At 47.1% G+C, this 18,553-nt stretch overlaps 4 protein-coding genes across 5 annotated transcripts; 1 reads left to right on the forward strand and 3 right to left on the reverse strand.

Annotated features, from left to right (window-relative positions):
- Nucleotides 1-184: 184 nt before the first annotated feature.
- On the reverse strand, nt 185-3,159 carry LOC120707345. The gene is made up of 2 exons (XM_039992227.1): nt 1,855-3,159; nt 185-537 (listed from the first exon to the last, which is right to left on the reverse strand). The coding sequence occupies exon 1, from the start codon at nt 3,041-3,043 to the stop codon at nt 1,859-1,861; it is 1,185 nt and encodes a 394-aa protein (XP_039848161.1). The 5' UTR covers nt 3,044-3,159; the 3' UTR covers nt 185-537; nt 1,855-1,858.
- Nucleotides 3,160-5,312: 2,153 nt separating this feature from the next.
- On the forward strand, nt 5,313-9,602 carry LOC120707363 (actin-related protein 3-like). Its single transcript, XM_039992261.1, has 10 exons — nt 5,313-5,750; nt 5,849-6,098; nt 6,203-6,427; nt 6,715-6,861; nt 7,404-7,496; nt 7,883-8,002; nt 8,330-8,440; nt 8,547-8,675; nt 8,791-8,889; nt 9,131-9,602. The coding sequence occupies exons 1-10, from the start codon at nt 5,704-5,706 to the stop codon at nt 9,209-9,211; spliced, it is 1,302 nt and encodes a 433-aa protein (XP_039848195.1). The 5' UTR covers nt 5,313-5,703; the 3' UTR covers nt 9,212-9,602.
- Nucleotides 9,603-9,923: 321 nt separating this feature from the next.
- LOC120707350 (ultraviolet-B receptor UVR8-like) lies at nt 9,924-13,314 on the reverse strand. Of its 2 annotated transcripts, none has more exons than XM_039992251.1 (6): nt 13,156-13,314; nt 12,068-12,317; nt 11,652-11,989; nt 11,175-11,576; nt 10,588-10,954; nt 9,924-10,410 (listed from the first exon to the last, which is right to left on the reverse strand). In XM_039992251.1, the coding sequence occupies exons 2-6, from the start codon at nt 12,302-12,304 to the stop codon at nt 10,135-10,137; spliced, it is 1,620 nt and encodes a 539-aa protein (XP_039848185.1). In that variant the 5' UTR covers nt 12,305-12,317; nt 13,156-13,314; the 3' UTR covers nt 9,924-10,134. The 2 variants fall into 2 exon arrangements, with proteins under 2 accessions (XP_039848185.1, XP_039848176.1); XM_039992242.1 differs by having other exon boundaries at nt 12,068-12,360; nt 13,156-13,286.
- Nucleotides 13,315-16,268: 2,954 nt separating this feature from the next.
- On the reverse strand, nt 16,269-16,922 carry LOC120657063. The gene is made up of 2 exons (XM_039935310.1): nt 16,654-16,922; nt 16,269-16,579 (listed from the first exon to the last, which is right to left on the reverse strand). The coding sequence occupies exons 1-2, from the start codon at nt 16,889-16,891 to the stop codon at nt 16,356-16,358; spliced, it is 462 nt and encodes a 153-aa protein (XP_039791244.1). The 5' UTR covers nt 16,892-16,922; the 3' UTR covers nt 16,269-16,355.
- Nucleotides 16,923-18,553: the final 1,631 nt, after the last annotated feature.

The raw sequence follows: 18,553 nt of genomic DNA on the forward strand, positions 1-18,553 counted from the left end.
GTCGATCAAAAACCATTCACTACTAAGCAAGGCTTCTTGCTCGTATTAGAATCAGAATAAAATTTTCCAGACAGCAATAACATGCACAAAGAATACGAGCCCTGCGTTATGCTCCCAAGTTTTTCGCAATTCAACTTGAGACGGCATGGCAAAGCTACGAAAACTAAAACAATTGACTCATGAATACTCCAGGCTTTGAAACGATACTGGCTACATTCAGTGCAGGATATGAGGCGATACCCCATTTGGCCATTTCCATTAGTAGAATGGAATACAAGCTTATCCCAGAAATACGAAGGTAGCAAAGACAGAGAGAGGACCAAGACCAAAGTCTACGACAAACTACATGACCTGCTTCAGGCGGACTACAGCTTTAAAGTCTGATACAAACTAAGCACAAAAGGCAGAACGGGAGCACAGCAAAAGCACTTCCACTCAAACAGCGTCACTCGTCATCTTCATCCTCCCTATCTGCTGGGCAAGCACCTTGTGTGCACACGCCTTGACCCCATCCAACAGCCGCACCTGGAAGTAAACCTGCCCAATACGACATAAGAGCACAAGCATGAACGACAATTTCAGCAGGATTTTTAATGACTTTCTTGTCAAAACAGGCTCTATTTCGACATTTCCATATCTCCCAGCATATGGCAGAGCAAGGCCAAAGGAGTAAACTGGATCCCCTCCCGGAAGAATGTTCTTGATCCACATTTTATATTGTTGTAGGTTTTATGGGACTTTTCTGGCCCCTAAGCATTGGGCAACAATGCCCCAGACAACCTTCGTGATCGGGCAAAGGAAGAAGAGGTGATCAGTAGTTTCCACCTCAGAGCAGAAATAGCAAGAAGGGTCTCCAACCCAATTTTTTTTAATCATATCTTCTTTGGTCAAGACAGCATTCAGTTCTAATAACCAGAAGAAGATTGTAATTTTGTAAGGCAGTTTGGCCTTCCAAATATATTTGTAGTTCTTGCCATTTTCAGAATGGGAAAGGCGCTCATACACCGATTTAGTTGTGAACAAACCAGATTTGTTCCATAAGTTAGAACCAAACTACAAGCTCAAACCATATCCTTTGCTTCTAACCAGCTAACACACTCATTGCACATAACAAAGGCCCCCATTGATCAAATTGACAAATGTGGAGCTCACAAAAGATAGGCAATAAAAGGTGTTAGAAGAAAGAAGGAACAAAAGATAGACCAAAATAAAATGGGTGAAATCGTCGAAAAAGGCTGCACATTACATGTTATAATCTGAAACAAAGAGTTTTTTTGTGTGTGTGTGTGTGGGGTGTGTGTGTGTGGTGGGGGGGGGGGGGGATGGCAATGCAACCTAAGATAAACTTCCAACATTTGTAGTTAACTTACAAACGAGGCAGATACTGAACAGCAAGCATAACTGCAGAAGTTTTCTAGTTGTTATACTTTACAAGAACAAAGTTTCCCAGTTAAAGATCCAAGCTCAGGTCCTTCAGGACATTAACAAAGTTTTCTAGTTGTTATACTTAATTTTATCTTCAAGCATTTTCTGGATACAAAATATTCATTCTCCAGATAATTGCCAAAACTTGGGAGCATGTTATCCCAAAATAAATACTACCTTAAAAATACAACAGGATGATTAACAGCTAGAGGACCATCTAAAAGTGAAAATATATACCACCGACAATTTGCTTGCCAGACAGGCAGCAGCATACAAGCTACATTGCAGCATTGATGAGATAAACTGAGTGCCCCCAAAATAAGTAGCTTACTTCTACATGAACTAGACAACAAACTACTGCTAGCGTATGCAAACAATAAATACTATGAAAGAACCACGCATTGATAAGCATTATGACCTCAAGCTTACCACTTCAAACGCATCTTTTTGCCGATGGTGGTGAAAAGCGGAAGTATGGGCAAACACTAAAGTAACACTTGTCCATGTCCATCGCGCAGACCATCTCAAATTCAGCAGTCTTGACATTCAGTGAATAATAATCCACTTCTTCAGGTTCCATGTAAAGATCCTCTGATGAAGGGTCTTCAACTTCCTCATCTTCTGGAACGCCTCGAAGGAAAATAAATCCCTCAGCTGCACCTAAAGTGAAGTACTCATTATGGTCGCAGGGCAATTGTATAATATTCTCCGACAGGCGTTCATTGGGAGATTCATGGTCACTTTGTTTAGCGATGCGAGAGAAGCGAAACTGTCGATTCCCCAAGTATTCACCAACAGTGAGCATCCCAGGGGTTCCTTCTCTATCAACTGCAATGCAAGCCCGAAAGCCGTCCTCCACACGATGAGCATAGTTGATAACAGATAACTCCATCTTGAGGGCATCAAGCACGAGAATTTTGTCCGGCGAAGGCACTGTCCAGTAGAAGCAGCCATCAACACAGTCGAAGCTCCCCAGGCCATACAAGTTAGGAGGCTCTTCTGTGCCCAAAGAACTCCAGTTTGAAGATGTAGCGATTCCCCATTGCCTGGTCACAGAAGAGAAGACGAGCACGACCAGCTTGGTTTTGTACCGCGCCACGCATATCACCCTGAATGCTGTATCCGCCTCATCCTCTTGGGAGGGAGCAAGGCAGAGCCCAAAATCAAGAAGGCTCCCCTCATTGACGGTTAGGTCGTCAGGTATAGGTGGGAGCAGCACGTATCGCTTGAACAGGGGATCGCACACGGCGTAGTTCATGAAGCGAGCGCGGGGGGAGTCATCGGGGAAGTACTTGGACTGGATGAGGACACGGCCGTCGCGGGCGTCCAGGGGGAACCAGCCCCAGGCTTTCCCCTCCGGCACAAACGGCACGAAATAGTACTCGAAATCGGCCTTGCGAGCGAGGGCGATGGCGCGCTTGGCGGATGGGTGGGGCTCCAGGGCGGGGTAGAAGCCGTCGTCGCAGGCCAGCCCGAGGAAGGGAGGCGGACGCCCGGACCGGCGCCTCTTTTGGGGTGGGAATGCGGGCGAGGATCCCACCGAGGAGGCCGTCGGTGAGAGCGGTCGGGAGCCGCGCCGATGGCCGGCGCTCGCCGGCGCCGGCGCCGGCGAGGCCATGGCAGGCAAGCCGACCGCCGGAGCTCGGTGGTGGGGGGCGGGACGAAAGGGGATCGATGGGTTTGGGGGTTTTGGGCGGTGCGGTTTGGTGTGCGCGAGAAGGAACTGACCCGGTAGGGAAAGACGAGGGGGGATCGATGGGTTTTGGTGTGGTGTGCACGAGAAGGAACCGAACGGCCCGTTCGGGCTTCTCGGGGGTTTGGGGGTTTTGGGCGGTGTGGTGTGGAAGAGAAGTTACCGAGCCGGTGGACGGTGGGAATGGTAGAGTTTATAGTAATTTCACAAACGAATTTTGGGTTTTTGGGTTGAAATTTAAATACAACTTTTCTTGTACTACTAAAAGATAAAAGAGATGAAGTACGGCACACACGTGTTTAAAAGAAACTACGAATGACATGTATCATATTTATAGAACACACGCACTAGTATTAAATGTTTAATTCAACATCTTTCCCACATAGTTTGAGATTTTCAGGTTCCCATGTTAACAAAAAATTATGTTCGTCTATCTATAGAATATTTATAACCGTGTGAACAAGATTGAAGTATCATGACACTACAACAAAATATGCATGTATGATGCTTGGTCAATAAGATTGTGCTCGCGAAATAGGCAAAATTTGGAGTTCGATATGAAAAGGAGTTCGACTTGGGCTGGACTAAAAGCTTCTAATAGTTTTAGGAGTTTTTACGTGAATCAGCCAAAGCATGAGAAGGCTACAAGAATAGGGGTGTTTTGGAATAGGGACTTAAAAAAAGTCACAGTGACTTTTTAGTATTTAGAAGTATTAAATAAATGTTAATTATAAAACTAACTGTAGAATCCTGGGGCTAAACTGCGAGACGAATCTAATGAGTATCTTAATCCATGATTAGCGAATGGTTACTGTAGCATCACTGTAGCAAATTATGAATTAATTAGGCTCATTAGATTCGTCTCGCGAAAAAGCACTCAGCTGTCAAAAATCATTTATAAACAGATTTTATTTAATACTATAAAATAGTAAGATTCCTTTTGATGTGATAGGGACTTTTGAAAAAAATTGAGATCCAAACAGGCCTAAGTCGTATAGTCTCTGGCAGCTCTTCTCGCTAGCGTTCCGGTGGCCTAAGGGCCATGAAAAGTGTGTGTGTTGGGAGGGGGAGAGGAGATTAAAGGGGTTCCATTTGATGGCTTACCCCATGGCGAGGACGCGTGGAATCAGCTGCAAACAAGAGGAGGGTGTCGCTTCTCTAGTCTGCTCCGTGGGCGACAGTGGTCCATCGATCGATTGGCGACAAGGAGCAGTGGCGGAGTTGCGGTCTGTGAGGAGAAGCTCATGTGGCCTCGACTCGGTCCAATTGTTGGTGATGTGGCGCATTGGCTCGTCAGAGCCGAGCGGAAGTGTTTAGTTCTTGTTGTATGATGGGACGACGATAAGGGAAGGTGGAGGAGACGCGGCTCGGCCTGAATGCCCAAGGTGGTGTCAATTTGGTCCCAACGTCCCTAGGATGCGTCTAATTTGGTCGGGGAAGCAACCAACGGGTGGTGAAGATGGGCATTGCGTAGGGGCAGGCGCAAGTGGTCGTGGTGGAGTCTCGGGCTCTTGGAGGCAGCTTGACTGGGACCTGCCAAGGGTTTAGAGCGGGGAGACGCAGCAAAGGCCGAAGGGAAGGAAACTATCGAGTCGTTGAAGGAAACTGGAGCTCATTCTTGTTGTTCATGTTGAGGTCGCCTGATTGGTGGTGTTTGTAACTGTCTTAATAGCCGTTGTCTATTAAAATTTGTATTGGTCGCTGGAGTGCCGGTCCGCCAGCTAGGTAGCGGACCGTGCACGGCCCGATGGATGGTTCCCGTCGGCCCAAGGGGCAACGCTATTCTAGGGCCGTGCTCAAAATTATGCTTCAGGCCGGCCCATTTTGCACGCCCATTGACGCCTTCAAAAGTCTTTTTGCAGTCACCGAGATTCGGGCCCAGCTGTCAGCGCGCAGCGCTGCTGGTGGTACGTCAGCGGAGGGCCTGGAGACTGGAGTAGTGGGGAGGAAGCAGAAGGACAGGCACGGAGGCGTCGGTGGCGGTGTCGCCATCATCCCGCACGCCACCACCGTACCAACCCGACACCAACGGACACGCCGGCACTCGAACGCGCCGCACGCCGCAGCGTTCACCCTGTTCGGCAGGCTGGAGCTAGAGGCTGGAACTGGAGTTGTGTGAGAGAAAAACACTGTTGCCTGACTGGTGGCTGGAGGTTGGAGCTGGAGTTAGTCAGCACGCGACGCGCGCCAGGACAAATCCAGGCAGAAAGGCCGCGGCCCAAAGCAAAGCCAAAGCGGAGGCGCTCGAGCTCCCACCCCGCTCCGCTCGCTCTCCAGTCTCCAGTCTCCACCGCCCGCCAACCCCGAGATATACCTCCCTTCCTCCCGAAGCTTCGTCTTCGTCTCGTCCCCCCGGAGACAGACGGACGAGCGTTGCTGCCCCCGCGCGGGTGCCGGTGGTTGCCAGTGGCGGTGGGTGGTGTGGTGCTGCCGCTGGGATGCCCGCCGCGACGGCGACCGCTGCCGCCCGCCTGCCGCTGCTCGAAGCGGCCCGCCGCTCGCCCGACTCGGCCCGGCCCCGCCTCGATTGCCGCCGCTGACGGACGGACGGACGGACGACGGCCCCGCCCCGCTCGGCGCCGGCCATGGACGCCCTGTCCCGCCCCGCCGTCGTCATCGACAACGGCACCGGGTACGTACGCTCCCCCCTTCCCTTCTCGCTAGATCTGCGCGGCGGCGGCGAGGCGCGCTGCTGATCTGAGTCTCTGACCAACCGGGCTCCCGCGGCAGGTACACGAAGATGGGGTTCGCGGGGAACGTGGAGCCCTGCTTCATCAACCCCACCGCCGTCGCCGTCAACGACTCCTTCGCCGCCTCCGCGCAGCCGGCGCCCAGGGGCGGCCCCGCCAAGGGGAACTGGCTCGCGCAGCACAGCGCCGGGGTCATGGCCGACCTCGACTTCTACATCGGGGAGGAGGCGCTGGCGCGGTCCCGCGCCAGCAGCACCTACAGCCTCAGCTACCCCATCCGTAATGGCCAGGTGGGTGCTGCTGCGCCTCTGTACTGCCTTGTGCAATTGCTGCTGTCTCGTTTTTTCCTGACCTTCGCTGGATTGATGTGGTGTGAAATGGACTCTTTCTGCAGGTGGAGAATTGGGATACTATGGAGAGGTTCTGGCAACAGTGCATCTTCAATTACCTGCGGTGCGATCCGGAAGACCATTACTTTCTTCTAACCGAGAGCCCTCTGACTGCTCCTGAGACCCGGGAGTACACCGGAGAGATCATGTTCGAGACGTTCAATGTGCCTGGCCTCTATATTGCAGTGCAACCGGTCCTTGCGCTCGCTGCTGGGTACACTACCACCAAGGTTAGTCGTCTGGAGCCTAGCTAGTCTTGTCGGTCCTTGCGCTCGCTGCTGGGTACACTACCACCAAGGTTAGTCGTCTGGAGCCTAGCTAGTCTTGTGGTTTCCTGAGCACAGCACATGCATGTCTTAGGCTAAAAATAGATTGTTATGAAGGTGATGATTCAGTCCTTTATATAGAGAAAAATGGTTGAAAATGCATCCAGTATTCATTTCTATTTTCCTTTCTTCGCTGTTGAGCGATTATCACATTCTTGATATTTATGAGAAACTTCATGCTTTGCTTTCAGTGTGAAATGACAGGTGTTGTAGTTGATGTGGGTGATGGAGCTACCCACATTGTTCCTGTTGCGGATGGTTATGTCATTGGGAGCAGTATCAGATCTATTCCGCTTACAGGCAAGGATGTTACCCAGTTTGTCCAGCAACTTATGAAGGTAGCTTCCTCTGCTTTCTTGTTGATCGTCACAAGCTGGTGGTACCTTTTACTCAACTTTTCTAGAGTAACTATAATGTGTAAATCGAGCTTTGGAGGATAATCATCGATCACATTGGTCTGTTCCCCCCTGTGACAATATATCAGTGTCACACAATAAATTTCTCAAACATTTTGAGGATAGCTGCAACACACAATATAATTATATCTTCTTATTTTTTGTGATATTGCATAAATGTGTTAGGTTGTCTCAAATTTAGTCCATACGTTTATTTTTGCGAATACTTTCTAACTCTGTGAGCCAACTAACTGTAGTTTTATAATGAAGATAACAGCTGCTTAGGCCTTTCTGACTAGATGGGCACATAAGATGAATTCTAAACTATATTTTATTGTCATTTAACCTGCATGTAAATTTGATATATACATGCAAGATGCACAAAATCTGTTTCATAGATAGCTTGATACCATCTTCTTGTAGAAAATGACCCCGAATAACTGCAGCATATGTATAGTCACTGATCTCCCTATTCTTGCATCCAGGAAAGAGGTGAGAATATTCCACCAGAAGAATCTTTTGATGTAGCGAGGAGGGTTAAAGAAATGTACTGCTATACTTCTTCAGACATTGTGAAGGTATTGATTACATTAACTGCCTTCTTACATAACACACATATTTTGATTCTGAAGAAGATGGGTGATGATTAGGAGGAGGTTCTCTTTTGCTTCTTCATGGTGGCACAGTTGGTTTTCAGTGCTAGTATAGGGCCACCTAGTTGAACAATTGCCTAAAACATTTAACACCTTTACTGACTAAAATCCAAATGAGTAAAGATATTCTAAACATATTTTGTGCTAAATAATAAATATGCATTTTATTGTTTCATATTTTTCCACTGGTGATTGTTTTCCTTTAAATATGATGTCTCAGTTCTATCCGCTTCCTGCCACGGAGTTTATAATGAAAGATATGGCTCAGAAGGGGAAAATATTCATGATCTACCTCGTTCTTGTTATTTCAGGAATTCAATAAGTATGACAGAGAGCCCTCGAAGTACATTAAACGCTGGACTGGCATCAAACCGAAAACTGGTGCAAAATACACATGCGACATTGGATATGAGCGATTCTTGGGGCCTGAGGTAGTTGATTGTAATTAATGAATATACAATATGTAGTAAATTTCTATGTCTGTTTCAGGCTTAAAAGAAAATTCTTTTAGTTGATTCAAGGTAGACCATGACATGTAGAACTACTCCCTCTTGTTAATTTCGTTCGCTTTATTTGTCTTGTACCTGAGTTTAGGTTGGCTTCATAGGATAACTAGTTTGAGTTCAAGCTTTAAGGTCATGAATGTAACTGCAATGCTAACTTTTGTTGAAGAACCCTGAAACATTTTTTTCCAATACATTTTGATATCACTGCTCATTTTAATTCAACCTTCTCATAGTACTGTAAAATGTCTGCAGATATTCTTCAACCCAGAGATATACAACAGTGACTTTACCACTCCTTTACAAGTTGTTATTGACAGGTGCATCCAATCATCCCCAATAGACACAAGAAGGGCTCTATATAAGGTATATCTGATCAGAACGATGTTTTTTTTGTTCTAAGACATTCAGAACGATGTTTTTTTCCGTTCTAAGACATTACACAAGTTTGAATTTATTCCCACTGGCACAGAATATTGTCTTGTCTGGAGGATCGACTATGTTTAAGGATTTTCATCGGAGATTACAACGGGACCTAAAAAAGATAGTGGATGCACGGGTCCGTGCATCTAATACTCGGCTTATTAGTGGAGATCCGAAGGTAAAAAACTTCCTTATTTACTCTTAAACACCTTCTGAGTGGGAAAAAAGCACTGAACCAACCAAGAATGTTTGTTATGGCTTTTTATTTACACCTAAATTCTATTGATTTTCAGGCCCAACCTATAGAAGTGAATGTGGTCAGTCATCCTATTCAAAGATATGCAGTATGGTTTGGCGGTTCTGTTCTTGCTTCTACCGCAGAATTCTACGAGGTATCAGCTTGTACTGCATAGACTGAGTCATCAAGCATTGCATGTTAGTTTTCTGAAAGAGAACCGCAGAACACCTGAAATTTCTGAAATGCGAACTTATCTACTTACGCATGTTAATTGTGCTACAGCTTTATCAATTCTTTTGAAAAATGTGAAAGTATTGTTGGCTAGTAGGGTGTTGTGACACTCCTTTTCAGTATCTGAGTTTCAACTAATTATGTCAACTCTTCTCTGCAACCAGGCTTGCCACACAAAAGCAGAATATGAAGAGTACGGCGCAAGCATCTGCCGAACAAATCCTGTTTTCAAAGGGATGTATTGAATAGAACCCGGATGCATTAAACAGGAGGGAAAATCGTCAAGCTGGACATCACAAATTGTCACCCCACATGCAATCAACAATCGCCTGCACGTCTCCTGCAACAATGAGGAGACTGACAGTCGAGGCGGCCTGACGAGAGATCCAGTAGAAGCCTTGCAGTCGCTGCACGAGTTGTACAAACCAAAGTGCTCATAGATAGACCCACATTGCATCTATATATCTCTTCATTGCTCTGTTAGATGCCGGTAGCCTGGCAACGGCTTTGTACTAATGCACTATATAATCTTTGCTAACTTGTGGTGCGTTGTAATTTGTAGCGTCAACGCTGTTGTTTCTAGGGATGGGCGTTGCTACTACATGTTGATTCATTTACGATGTTCTTTCCCGGTGATATGGTGTTGGGTTACTCCTTGGCCGTCAATCGTCCCATGTGTTAATGCCGCCACGCCCTGCCGCGGGGAACAGCATGGCAGTGCCGAGGCCTCAAACAAGCTGGGGTTGCAAACCTGTGTGCTTGCGAATGGATGGCTCGTTTGCACGGCCGTCAGCGCCAGCCTCCACGGGGCACGGTTCTGACCAAGCCGTGCCGTGGAGCAGGCGGCACCGGCACAACGTGCTCATTTTCCTGTTAGCCAATTCTGCAACTCAGGCTGTAATCAGTAAGTAATCACCTCTTTCTTAACTAGGCCTAGCACTAATATATGATCGAACAGCACAGAACATGGACACTGATTTAGTGACACGGCCACCGAGTTGGGTGACAGAGCGATTGCAGATTAGGTAAGCTTCAATCCAGCACCAATAGCCAAAGGAGTTAAGATAAACCAAACAAAAGCCTCCCTAATATTTACAACCTACCATGTCTAAGCTTACCACTGCTCTGAATGAGGAGCAACCAGAATGTGGCTGGAACTGGAGTGGGCTCAGCTGAGGTCAATTGGAACATGCATGGGGACGCTCACTCTCTCCACGCCCTCAAGGAGCTTCACGCCGAGTTGGCCTCTGGCCCCTCCCCCAAACGCGCACAGCTCGCCGGACTCCATCACCGCAAATGTGTGCGGGTGCCCCATCTCCGAGTTCAGCCAGTAGGAGGCGTTCGTCGGGCAGACCTGCGCGACCTTCTTGTTCAGCGCCTTGAGCGACTCTACGATGCTCGGGGTCGAGAAATCTGGACCCTCCTCCTCCGCCTCATCATCCCCCCTGAGAACAAACGGTAGGTATATCAAAACACTGATGGACATGAAACATGACATCAGTGTGCATAATCAACATGAATCTACCAAGATCATGGTTTTTTAGTATTAGTAGCCAGCCCATTTACTACTTGACATACAATTGCTATATTTTCAAATATAAGCAAGAAAGAATGAACCCACCTGAAAAGCTAAATTCAAGGATTCGCCAGATCCACAGGAGTACACGTCCCCGTTATCTGTGACAACAAAAGTCGTGTATTCACCAGTGGAGAGATGAACGGGCTTTACGTTGCGTAATCCTTCTACCACTGTGGGAACAGCCTTGTATTCCTCATCACCATGCCCCAAACAACCAGTGTGTCCCCAACCCCAGGTGCACACACGCCCGTCAGCACCAAGGGCAGCGGCATGCCAAGTGCCAGCTGATATTGAAACCGGCTTAAAGCTCAAGGACTGAAAGTGTTCGATCAACTTGGGCATGCCCTTATTATTTTTGCATCCACGCCCAAGCTTGCCCCCTAAACCACAACCTACAGAATACACAGACCTGCGTATATTCGGGATACTGTTAGAACTTCCATACACTTGAAAACCTCCAAGCATGACACGTTTCATGATCAACCACATGTTAAGTTTTATGAAAACTACAGAGCAAAATCTCCAAATTTGAAGAAAAATACCTTCTTCCCATAAAGAAAAAAAAAGACTTAGTAGTCAGTAACATATACTGTCATTTTAGAAAAATGGACAAAGGAGGAGGACCTTACATTCCATTTGGTTGGTATGCCAACATAAGGAGGTAGCAATTTCCTGCAGAGATATATGCAACAGGGACATCCTCAAGTTCAGAGAGAAGACGAGGCTCCACATCTGAAGGTTCTGAATTATGGCCAAGCCTCTCGCTTTTGCCCCACGAGAAAGTGTAAACTCGTCCCTCTCTAGACAGAACTGCAGAGAAGTAACCCCCTATAACAGCTTGAACTACAAACACACCCTTCAGTGACACCACTATCTTAGGAGTTGTAATCTGATCAGTATGAGCAGCCTCAACTGATTCCGCACCGCTGAAACTATCCTTGCCAAATGCATAGACCCTTCCTGTGTCACTCACAAGCATTGTCCGTCTTGATCCAACTGCAGCTTGTGTGATTCTGACTCCTTGTAGAGACCTAGCAAGGAGATGCCAGCTATGACACTGGTAAATACTAAAATAGTCCCATTTCAGGAAAAAAACGAAATATTACCTGATAAGACATGGCTTGAACCGGTCTTCTGAATCCCCAAGGCCAAGCTGACCGGAGCAGTTGGCCCCAAACGAATATACATCTCCACTTCTTGTTATAACTATACTATGGCCTGGCCCAGCAATGACCTGAGAACAATTCTTCTCTCTAACCAAAATGTAGCTAAGAACATGCTTCCAGGAGCCTCCACACTGTTGTTTCAGACACTCCTTTTCTTCTTGAGTCATCAGCTTAAACATGGTCCTTTTTTGGCACATATCAAATGCTGCTAGCTCTGGAAGCGACAGTGCAAAGTTGGGTGCAAAATTTGCAGGTTTACTGAAAAATGTACATGTAGCCTGACAAGACAGAGAGACTCAACTCATCAGTAGCAGCGTCTGTTTAAACAAAGCACTGAGTGTGGTGGTATGACTTGCCTCCAGAGCGACGAGATCTTTCGGGTCCAGATCACAGGCCGAAAGCACATGGAGGACAATGGAGGGGCTGACAGCTAGTGGGAATTCACCTGGGGTTCCATCTCCATAGCAATGGCGCTGCGAACGTTCCAGAACTGTTGGCAAAGGAGATGAATGGGAGGTCGACTCATCAGCAATGCTATGACATTGCATCACTGGTGAGGATCCACTAGCAGCAGCGTCCATGGGGCACTGCATGATTCTTGCAGTGCTGTTGCAATGTAGTACAGATGAATGGGAGCAAAGAAGTCAGTCTGATTAGAAAAGGCAAATGTCAGTTAGCCAGTTGGACACTTGACATACAGATTAAGCAGCATATCAACTTCACACTTAAGTGAAAGTGCAGAGATGATTAATGAAGAAGTTAAGACCAACTGGAAGGAGAACAACACAAACAACAAATAATTCGATGACCACATTCACAGTTTCTGATTGTTCGAAGTCGTTTTCTGCAAAAGACAGGCTGAGGACAGAATAAGGAGAAAATAAAAACAAATCTATCGATTGAAAGCAGATTGCACCACGAAATCAAGATGGACGCAGATCAGTCCCCAACGACAGGGTTTTACACTGACCATCTCCGATTCAGCGCATAAGCTCGTGGGGAAAACCCCGAAGCGAAACAAAGATGATCCGTGATCAAATCACAGTTCACAACGCAGGCCAAAGTTCAACCCACACAATCGACACCCAGATGGTCAGATCGCCAAAATCCCATCCTTTAAGACACCAAACATGTCGATTCCCCTGTCCAGCACCCAAATCCCCAACCCCGCACGCCGCCATCGGCCATCGCCGCCGGAGAAGAACCAACGGAACCAACAGATCCCCACAAGCCATGCAAAGAAGACTCCTTTCCCACCCGATCGACCCGGCGCGGCCGGAAACCGATCCGATTCCATCAGATTCCCCCCAAAACTCGTTATCCCCCACTGTATCCCGCACACAAAAATCCCCAGAAGACCAAATTGCGGGGAGGAAAATCAGGGGGGCAGCGTGGAGCACCGAAATCGAACGGAATCGAGCGAGGAACAGTCCGATTGCCGTACTCGGATTTATCCGATGGGTTGGTTCATCCGATCCTCGCAGGCCGCGGCGTTGGCAGCCTCGGGGTCGGGGACCGGGTGTCCGGGTGAGGGGGCGGGGCGCGGGGCGGGGCGCGGAGCGGCGGCGAGGTGTCGGGCCTGGGAAGTTAGTTCTGAAAGGGCGTCGAGAAGGCGTCGCTCCCGTATTTATAGACGCGCGGGTAGATGCCACGTCAGCGTCGTCGGGCTCCACCACTCGGTCACTGTTTGATACTCCCCCCGGAATGATAGTGGGCATCCCAACAACCAGGACCAAAGCGGCAAAGCCTGCGTCTTGACTCTTGATGAAGATGGAGGTTACCAAAAGCGACCTTGGAGAGAAATCTTTTCTGCAGTATTGTAAATTTATGTACTAAATTTATGCAAATTTTAGTGGGCATCCCAATTAAAATAGCGATTGGGGTACCTTTATGTAAATTGTTGATTGTTGATTTTATTTAGTGATTACCGTATACCTTTATATATAGTATTAAAATAAAATCACCTTTTACAACCGTTCCCCTCTCGACTCTTGAGGCTATTAAAGTTCTGACGATGATGGATCAAGGATGCATGGAGCTATTTGCAGAGAAATTTATCCGACGATGTGTCAAAACAACTTGTCCAGGAGAGAAAAGGGCAAAATGAACCAGTCGCTTGGTCGGATCAAACAACTAACACCATCTCTGATCACATTTTTTTTTTAAAAAAAAGAACACCAGGATTTGCTCGAAGTGAGGTTGGTTATCATTTCTGTTTAGACGAGTTCCAGAGCCATGAATGCTGAAAAGCAAAAATTCTTTAATGAAGGATAGTGGATGTTGATGCTACAGCACGAAAAACGTCATACTCTCATTACTATTTTCTTTTCAAAAAAAAATCTTCTCTTTTTGAAAGGAAGGATGATGCGTATCCATGCGAATTTGCCATGTCATTTAAAAAGAATCTTTCTACTCAAGGGCGATGCGTATCGATGCTTTCTTACTCGGTGGACAGCGAGGCACGGGCACACACGTGTTACAAGGAGGAAGGTGCGTCGGCAGAAATACGTCTTCATTAGTGCATTAGCAATTTTTCAAATGTTCTGTTTCGGTCTGGACTGTTGCAGGCCCAGTATAAAAGGCCCAGCGTCGATTGATTGGCCCGAGCGCCGGTGGATCCGCGGTGCCAACTGCCAATGGTCACCGCCCCGGCGCATCGTAAAACGTCAGCCCGGCCACGCGATACGCCCGGCCCGCTGGGTTCAAACAAACAATGTCGCCGTGCGCGACTCCGTGTGGCCCAGCGCCGAGCGGACGCTCGCCCAGGAATTGTATACATCTTCTACGAGATTTTTTTCTTCACCTTTCACTGTTTGAGATCCGTGTAAGAAATCTCGTCCATTAGGTCTACTCAACCTTAATCTCCCTCCTCCTCCTGCCTCCTCCTTCCTCACCATGGCCGTCGCTGCCTCATGAGCTACGCCGCGAGCTCCGACCAGGGTTTCCATTCCCGACCGGACCGGCCTAACCGCCGGGCTCCGGTACCGGTTTACCGGTCCGGTTAGGCCGGATACCGGTCGGAACCGGACAAAAGAAAATTTGAATTTGAATTCTGCAGTTAAATCGGTACGTACCGGTATTCCGGTAGGATAGTCCGGTATACCGGCCGGTTTGGTCGGTATACCGGTGTTTTCGGCGGTCCGGTTTTAAACGGTGAACCGACCGGTTACACCGGTATACCGGCCGGTTTGACCGGTATACCGATAGTTTAGAGTATTTTTCCGACGCTTGAAAAATGGATCCCCGGTGTGAAATAAAAGAAAATTTCGACATGGGCTATGCACATTTTAATGTAAATGACCCTACAAAAACAATGAGTTATAATCATGCATACAAATACAATAATAATAAACGTGCATACAAATACGGAGTCATACAACTATACACATGAAATGAAAGTTCAACGTAGGAATGGGAAGACCCCCATTTGTGATGCGGTTTGGTATTCAGCGGTGGACATCAAAGCGATACCTCGCACTCTAAGCAGCTCAGCCTTGTAGTGTTGCCAAGTTTGGCCCGTCCACGCCGATGTTGTCTGCCATTCCTGAACTAACATAATGTAAAAATGGGGGTCTTCTCATTCGTACACCCATCTCGTCGGTGGCTGCATGCTGATGTCAGGAATGAGATAGTGAAAAGAGTGCATCGAATCGCTGTAGGAGGAAGAAGAGTTCTGTGGACTGTCATAGTCCGTCGGTCCACCTGTTCTCCTCTGCGATTGCGGTGCTCCATGGTCGGTGTCCTGAGTAGCATGTGTGAACTGAGTTTCCCCTGCAATCAACCATATTTCATAATTAGTAGTCAATAGTCAGAAATATGTGTGTATTTGTATGTGCAATATATACCTGTGAAATGAACACCACGAGCACGACCACTACCACCAGCAGCAGCATCAGCACCACTACCACCACCACCAGCATCAGGCTCAGCACCGTCACCATCATCACCATCATCGGCCGAGCTGCTATCCTCGGACTCCTGATACGGAGGACTACGCTCACCTTCGCCATCATCAGTCTCGGTGTCGCTGCCCACTGGTTTTGCTGTTCCTTTGCCTTTTCGACGCTTCGAGTCACCCTTCTTAGGCCCATTGTGCAACTTTCTCTTCCCTAGGTGAGTGTCACCTATATTTTGACGTGCCCAATCGCTGATGGAATCATTCCCCGTAACCTCACGTAGATCTGACACGTTTATTTGATCTCTGATAATATGGGACGGGAGAGGGATGTCACCGTCATCATCATCCTCGTCCAGAACTGGAGCTCGGTTAGATCTACCATATTCCATCCATTCCCGCACCGGATTTTTCTCATCATAGAAAGAAAGATGGGCTAGCTGGTCAATGAAATCACCTTCTTCACGCATCAGTGGGCCGGAGACCTCCTCAAGTCGGAGACGAAGATTGTAGTTGACATAGACAAGCTTATTAAGTTTCTTGTGCGACAACCGATTGCGAACCTTTGTATGCAGCAAGGCAAAAGTACTCCAGTTCCGCTCGCATCCACTGGACGAACAACATTGTGAAACAAGCCTCATGGCAAGGTACTGCAGTTTTGGAGTACTTGATCCGAACATCATCCACCAGGACGCTGCATGTGCAACCGAGTATGGAAGCAATATTTTCAAATAGAGAAAATAACAATTTCATACGGAATAACTCTTACATGGGGATGTCTTTGGGTCCATCGCCATCCGCATTGCCATATCACTGCTATACTCGCCAATTTTCTGTCGAAACACGTCAAACTCCTGCAATGCCTGGACGGCGCTCTGGAGATCCGTCATGCGCTGAAATGTATCCTTAAGTCCACGAAATATTTGTTGAGTTGGATCCATCGTATATGCATACCTCGGATTTAGGACAGCAGCTGCAAAATATAAATCACTTCAAATAAGCATTATTTCAATAGAGTTTAAAAATAGACGACTGATGTGTGCTTACCTGGACCCACATACGTGCCTATGAACACGTCACCCAACCTCTCGTCCACCACCTCAACATACTCTTTCAGTGTGGAAACATTTGTTCCAAAGAAAGACTTCAGCTCATGTTTCATAGTCTGGTAGGCCATCACGACTTCGCACATGTTCGGCTTCTTGTCCTGATCAGCGAAGCGGAGGAACTTATATATTGGTTGAACCGTGTCGATGATATATTTCAATGCATCCCACCACTCCATACTTGAAAAACTTGCATGAGTAAATCTACCATCTTCGGTATTCGCCCATTTGCTGTGTTGGAACTTAGTAGATGCCATCCACTGCATGAAACGATCACGTTTTCGATAGATGCTCTCTAGGAACATGTAGTTGGTTCCAAATCGAGTGGCATTCCACTTGACCAACTCACCACCGATTGCATTCCTCATCATTGTATTCAGCTGACCATGATTGTGTAACCAATTTGAAATTCGCTTGCACTGCTTGATGATAACACCATGTTCAGGCCTTCGAGCTATATCCTTCAATATCAAATTGACGGTGTGTGCTAGACAAGGTGTCCAAGCTATGTGGTCATACACGTCACTTAGTAGTTCATTGCATGCTTTTTTGTAGTTCGAGCCGTTTGTCGGTGACTACGTGCACGACATTCTCCGGTCCAATCTCTTCCACCACCTTTCGAATCTCCTGCAATGGAAGACGGATTGTTTAGTAACATGACAAAATATACACAATGTGAATGGAACATGTTGAGGGACTACCTTGAACAAATATGCAGTATCTTGAGTTCTTCCAGTCGCATCAATAGACTTATGGAACCATATGACCCCATTGCAATATATCAAAAAGTTGATGACACTCATCCTCGTCGGACCAGTCCATGAATCACACATCAACGTGATGCCAAATAAGGGCCAGTCTTTCTGAAACTTTACGTACCTCGTCTTCAAGTCTTGCTCATTCTGATCAAGGTACTTGCCATCAATATCCCGTCTAGTGGGTGATGCGATACCTTCACCTGCAACCATATGAAAATCATAAGATACAAAAATGTAAGCTTATAGGTATCATTGCAATAAAAGAAAACTTACCCCACTTCTGTGTCTCCCTGACCGCGCTGATAAAGTATGCACTGTCAGCCTGTCTTCCAGGTACTCCTGTAATATGGAAAAACTTTGACCAAGCTTTACCAATAGCTTCCTTTGCGTTCTTACCCTTCTGCGTCCAGGAGCCTGTATCAATCCTTGGTTGCGTCATTCCTCTTCTCCCACCAGCTGCCAAGTTATAGTCCTCCACCACAGGACTCTCCCTCTACGAAGTGGACTTTCGAAACATCCTCTGCATAACATTCCCCCTCGTCGAACCACTACCCCCTCCACGCTCATATGCACCTCCTCTCTGTTCCACCCCCCGTCGGAACTCTGCTTCCGCTCTCGATAGATCCATGGCACGCTGCACCTGAGCCTTCTCATCTTCTTCATCACCGGGATAGTTTCCCTCTGCTGCAGCCTTCTCCCGTCTCAACCTCTCTCGGGCCCGGTCAGCAGTTGCCTTCTTTGCCCTATCCAACTCACGCTGAAAGAAGTCCCGCACATCAGGTGGCACATTCCTGCAATGGATCACCTCTGCCCCGCGCCCAGCCAAATGTTGTTTCAATCTAGTCGCACCACCTCCTCCTTTCTGCGTACGACAATAGTTACATCACCATCCGGGATAAAGATTTTCACCGTGTTCTCATACAACATCTCTGCTTGCCATTGTCTATCTGCATACATGCACAACAAAAATATATCATCTAATATTCTTACTCCTACCTAAGTTATAGTGTCAAAAATCATCTAATACACCTAAATTAAATCTAGCTAAAACCTACTACATAGTGCAAAAAATCATGTAATATA

This window comes from Panicum virgatum, chromosome 1K (genome assembly GCF_016808335.1).
Source record: "Panicum virgatum strain AP13 chromosome 1K, P.virgatum_v5, whole genome shotgun sequence".
Taxonomy (NCBI): domain Eukaryota; kingdom Viridiplantae; phylum Streptophyta; class Magnoliopsida; order Poales; family Poaceae; genus Panicum; species Panicum virgatum.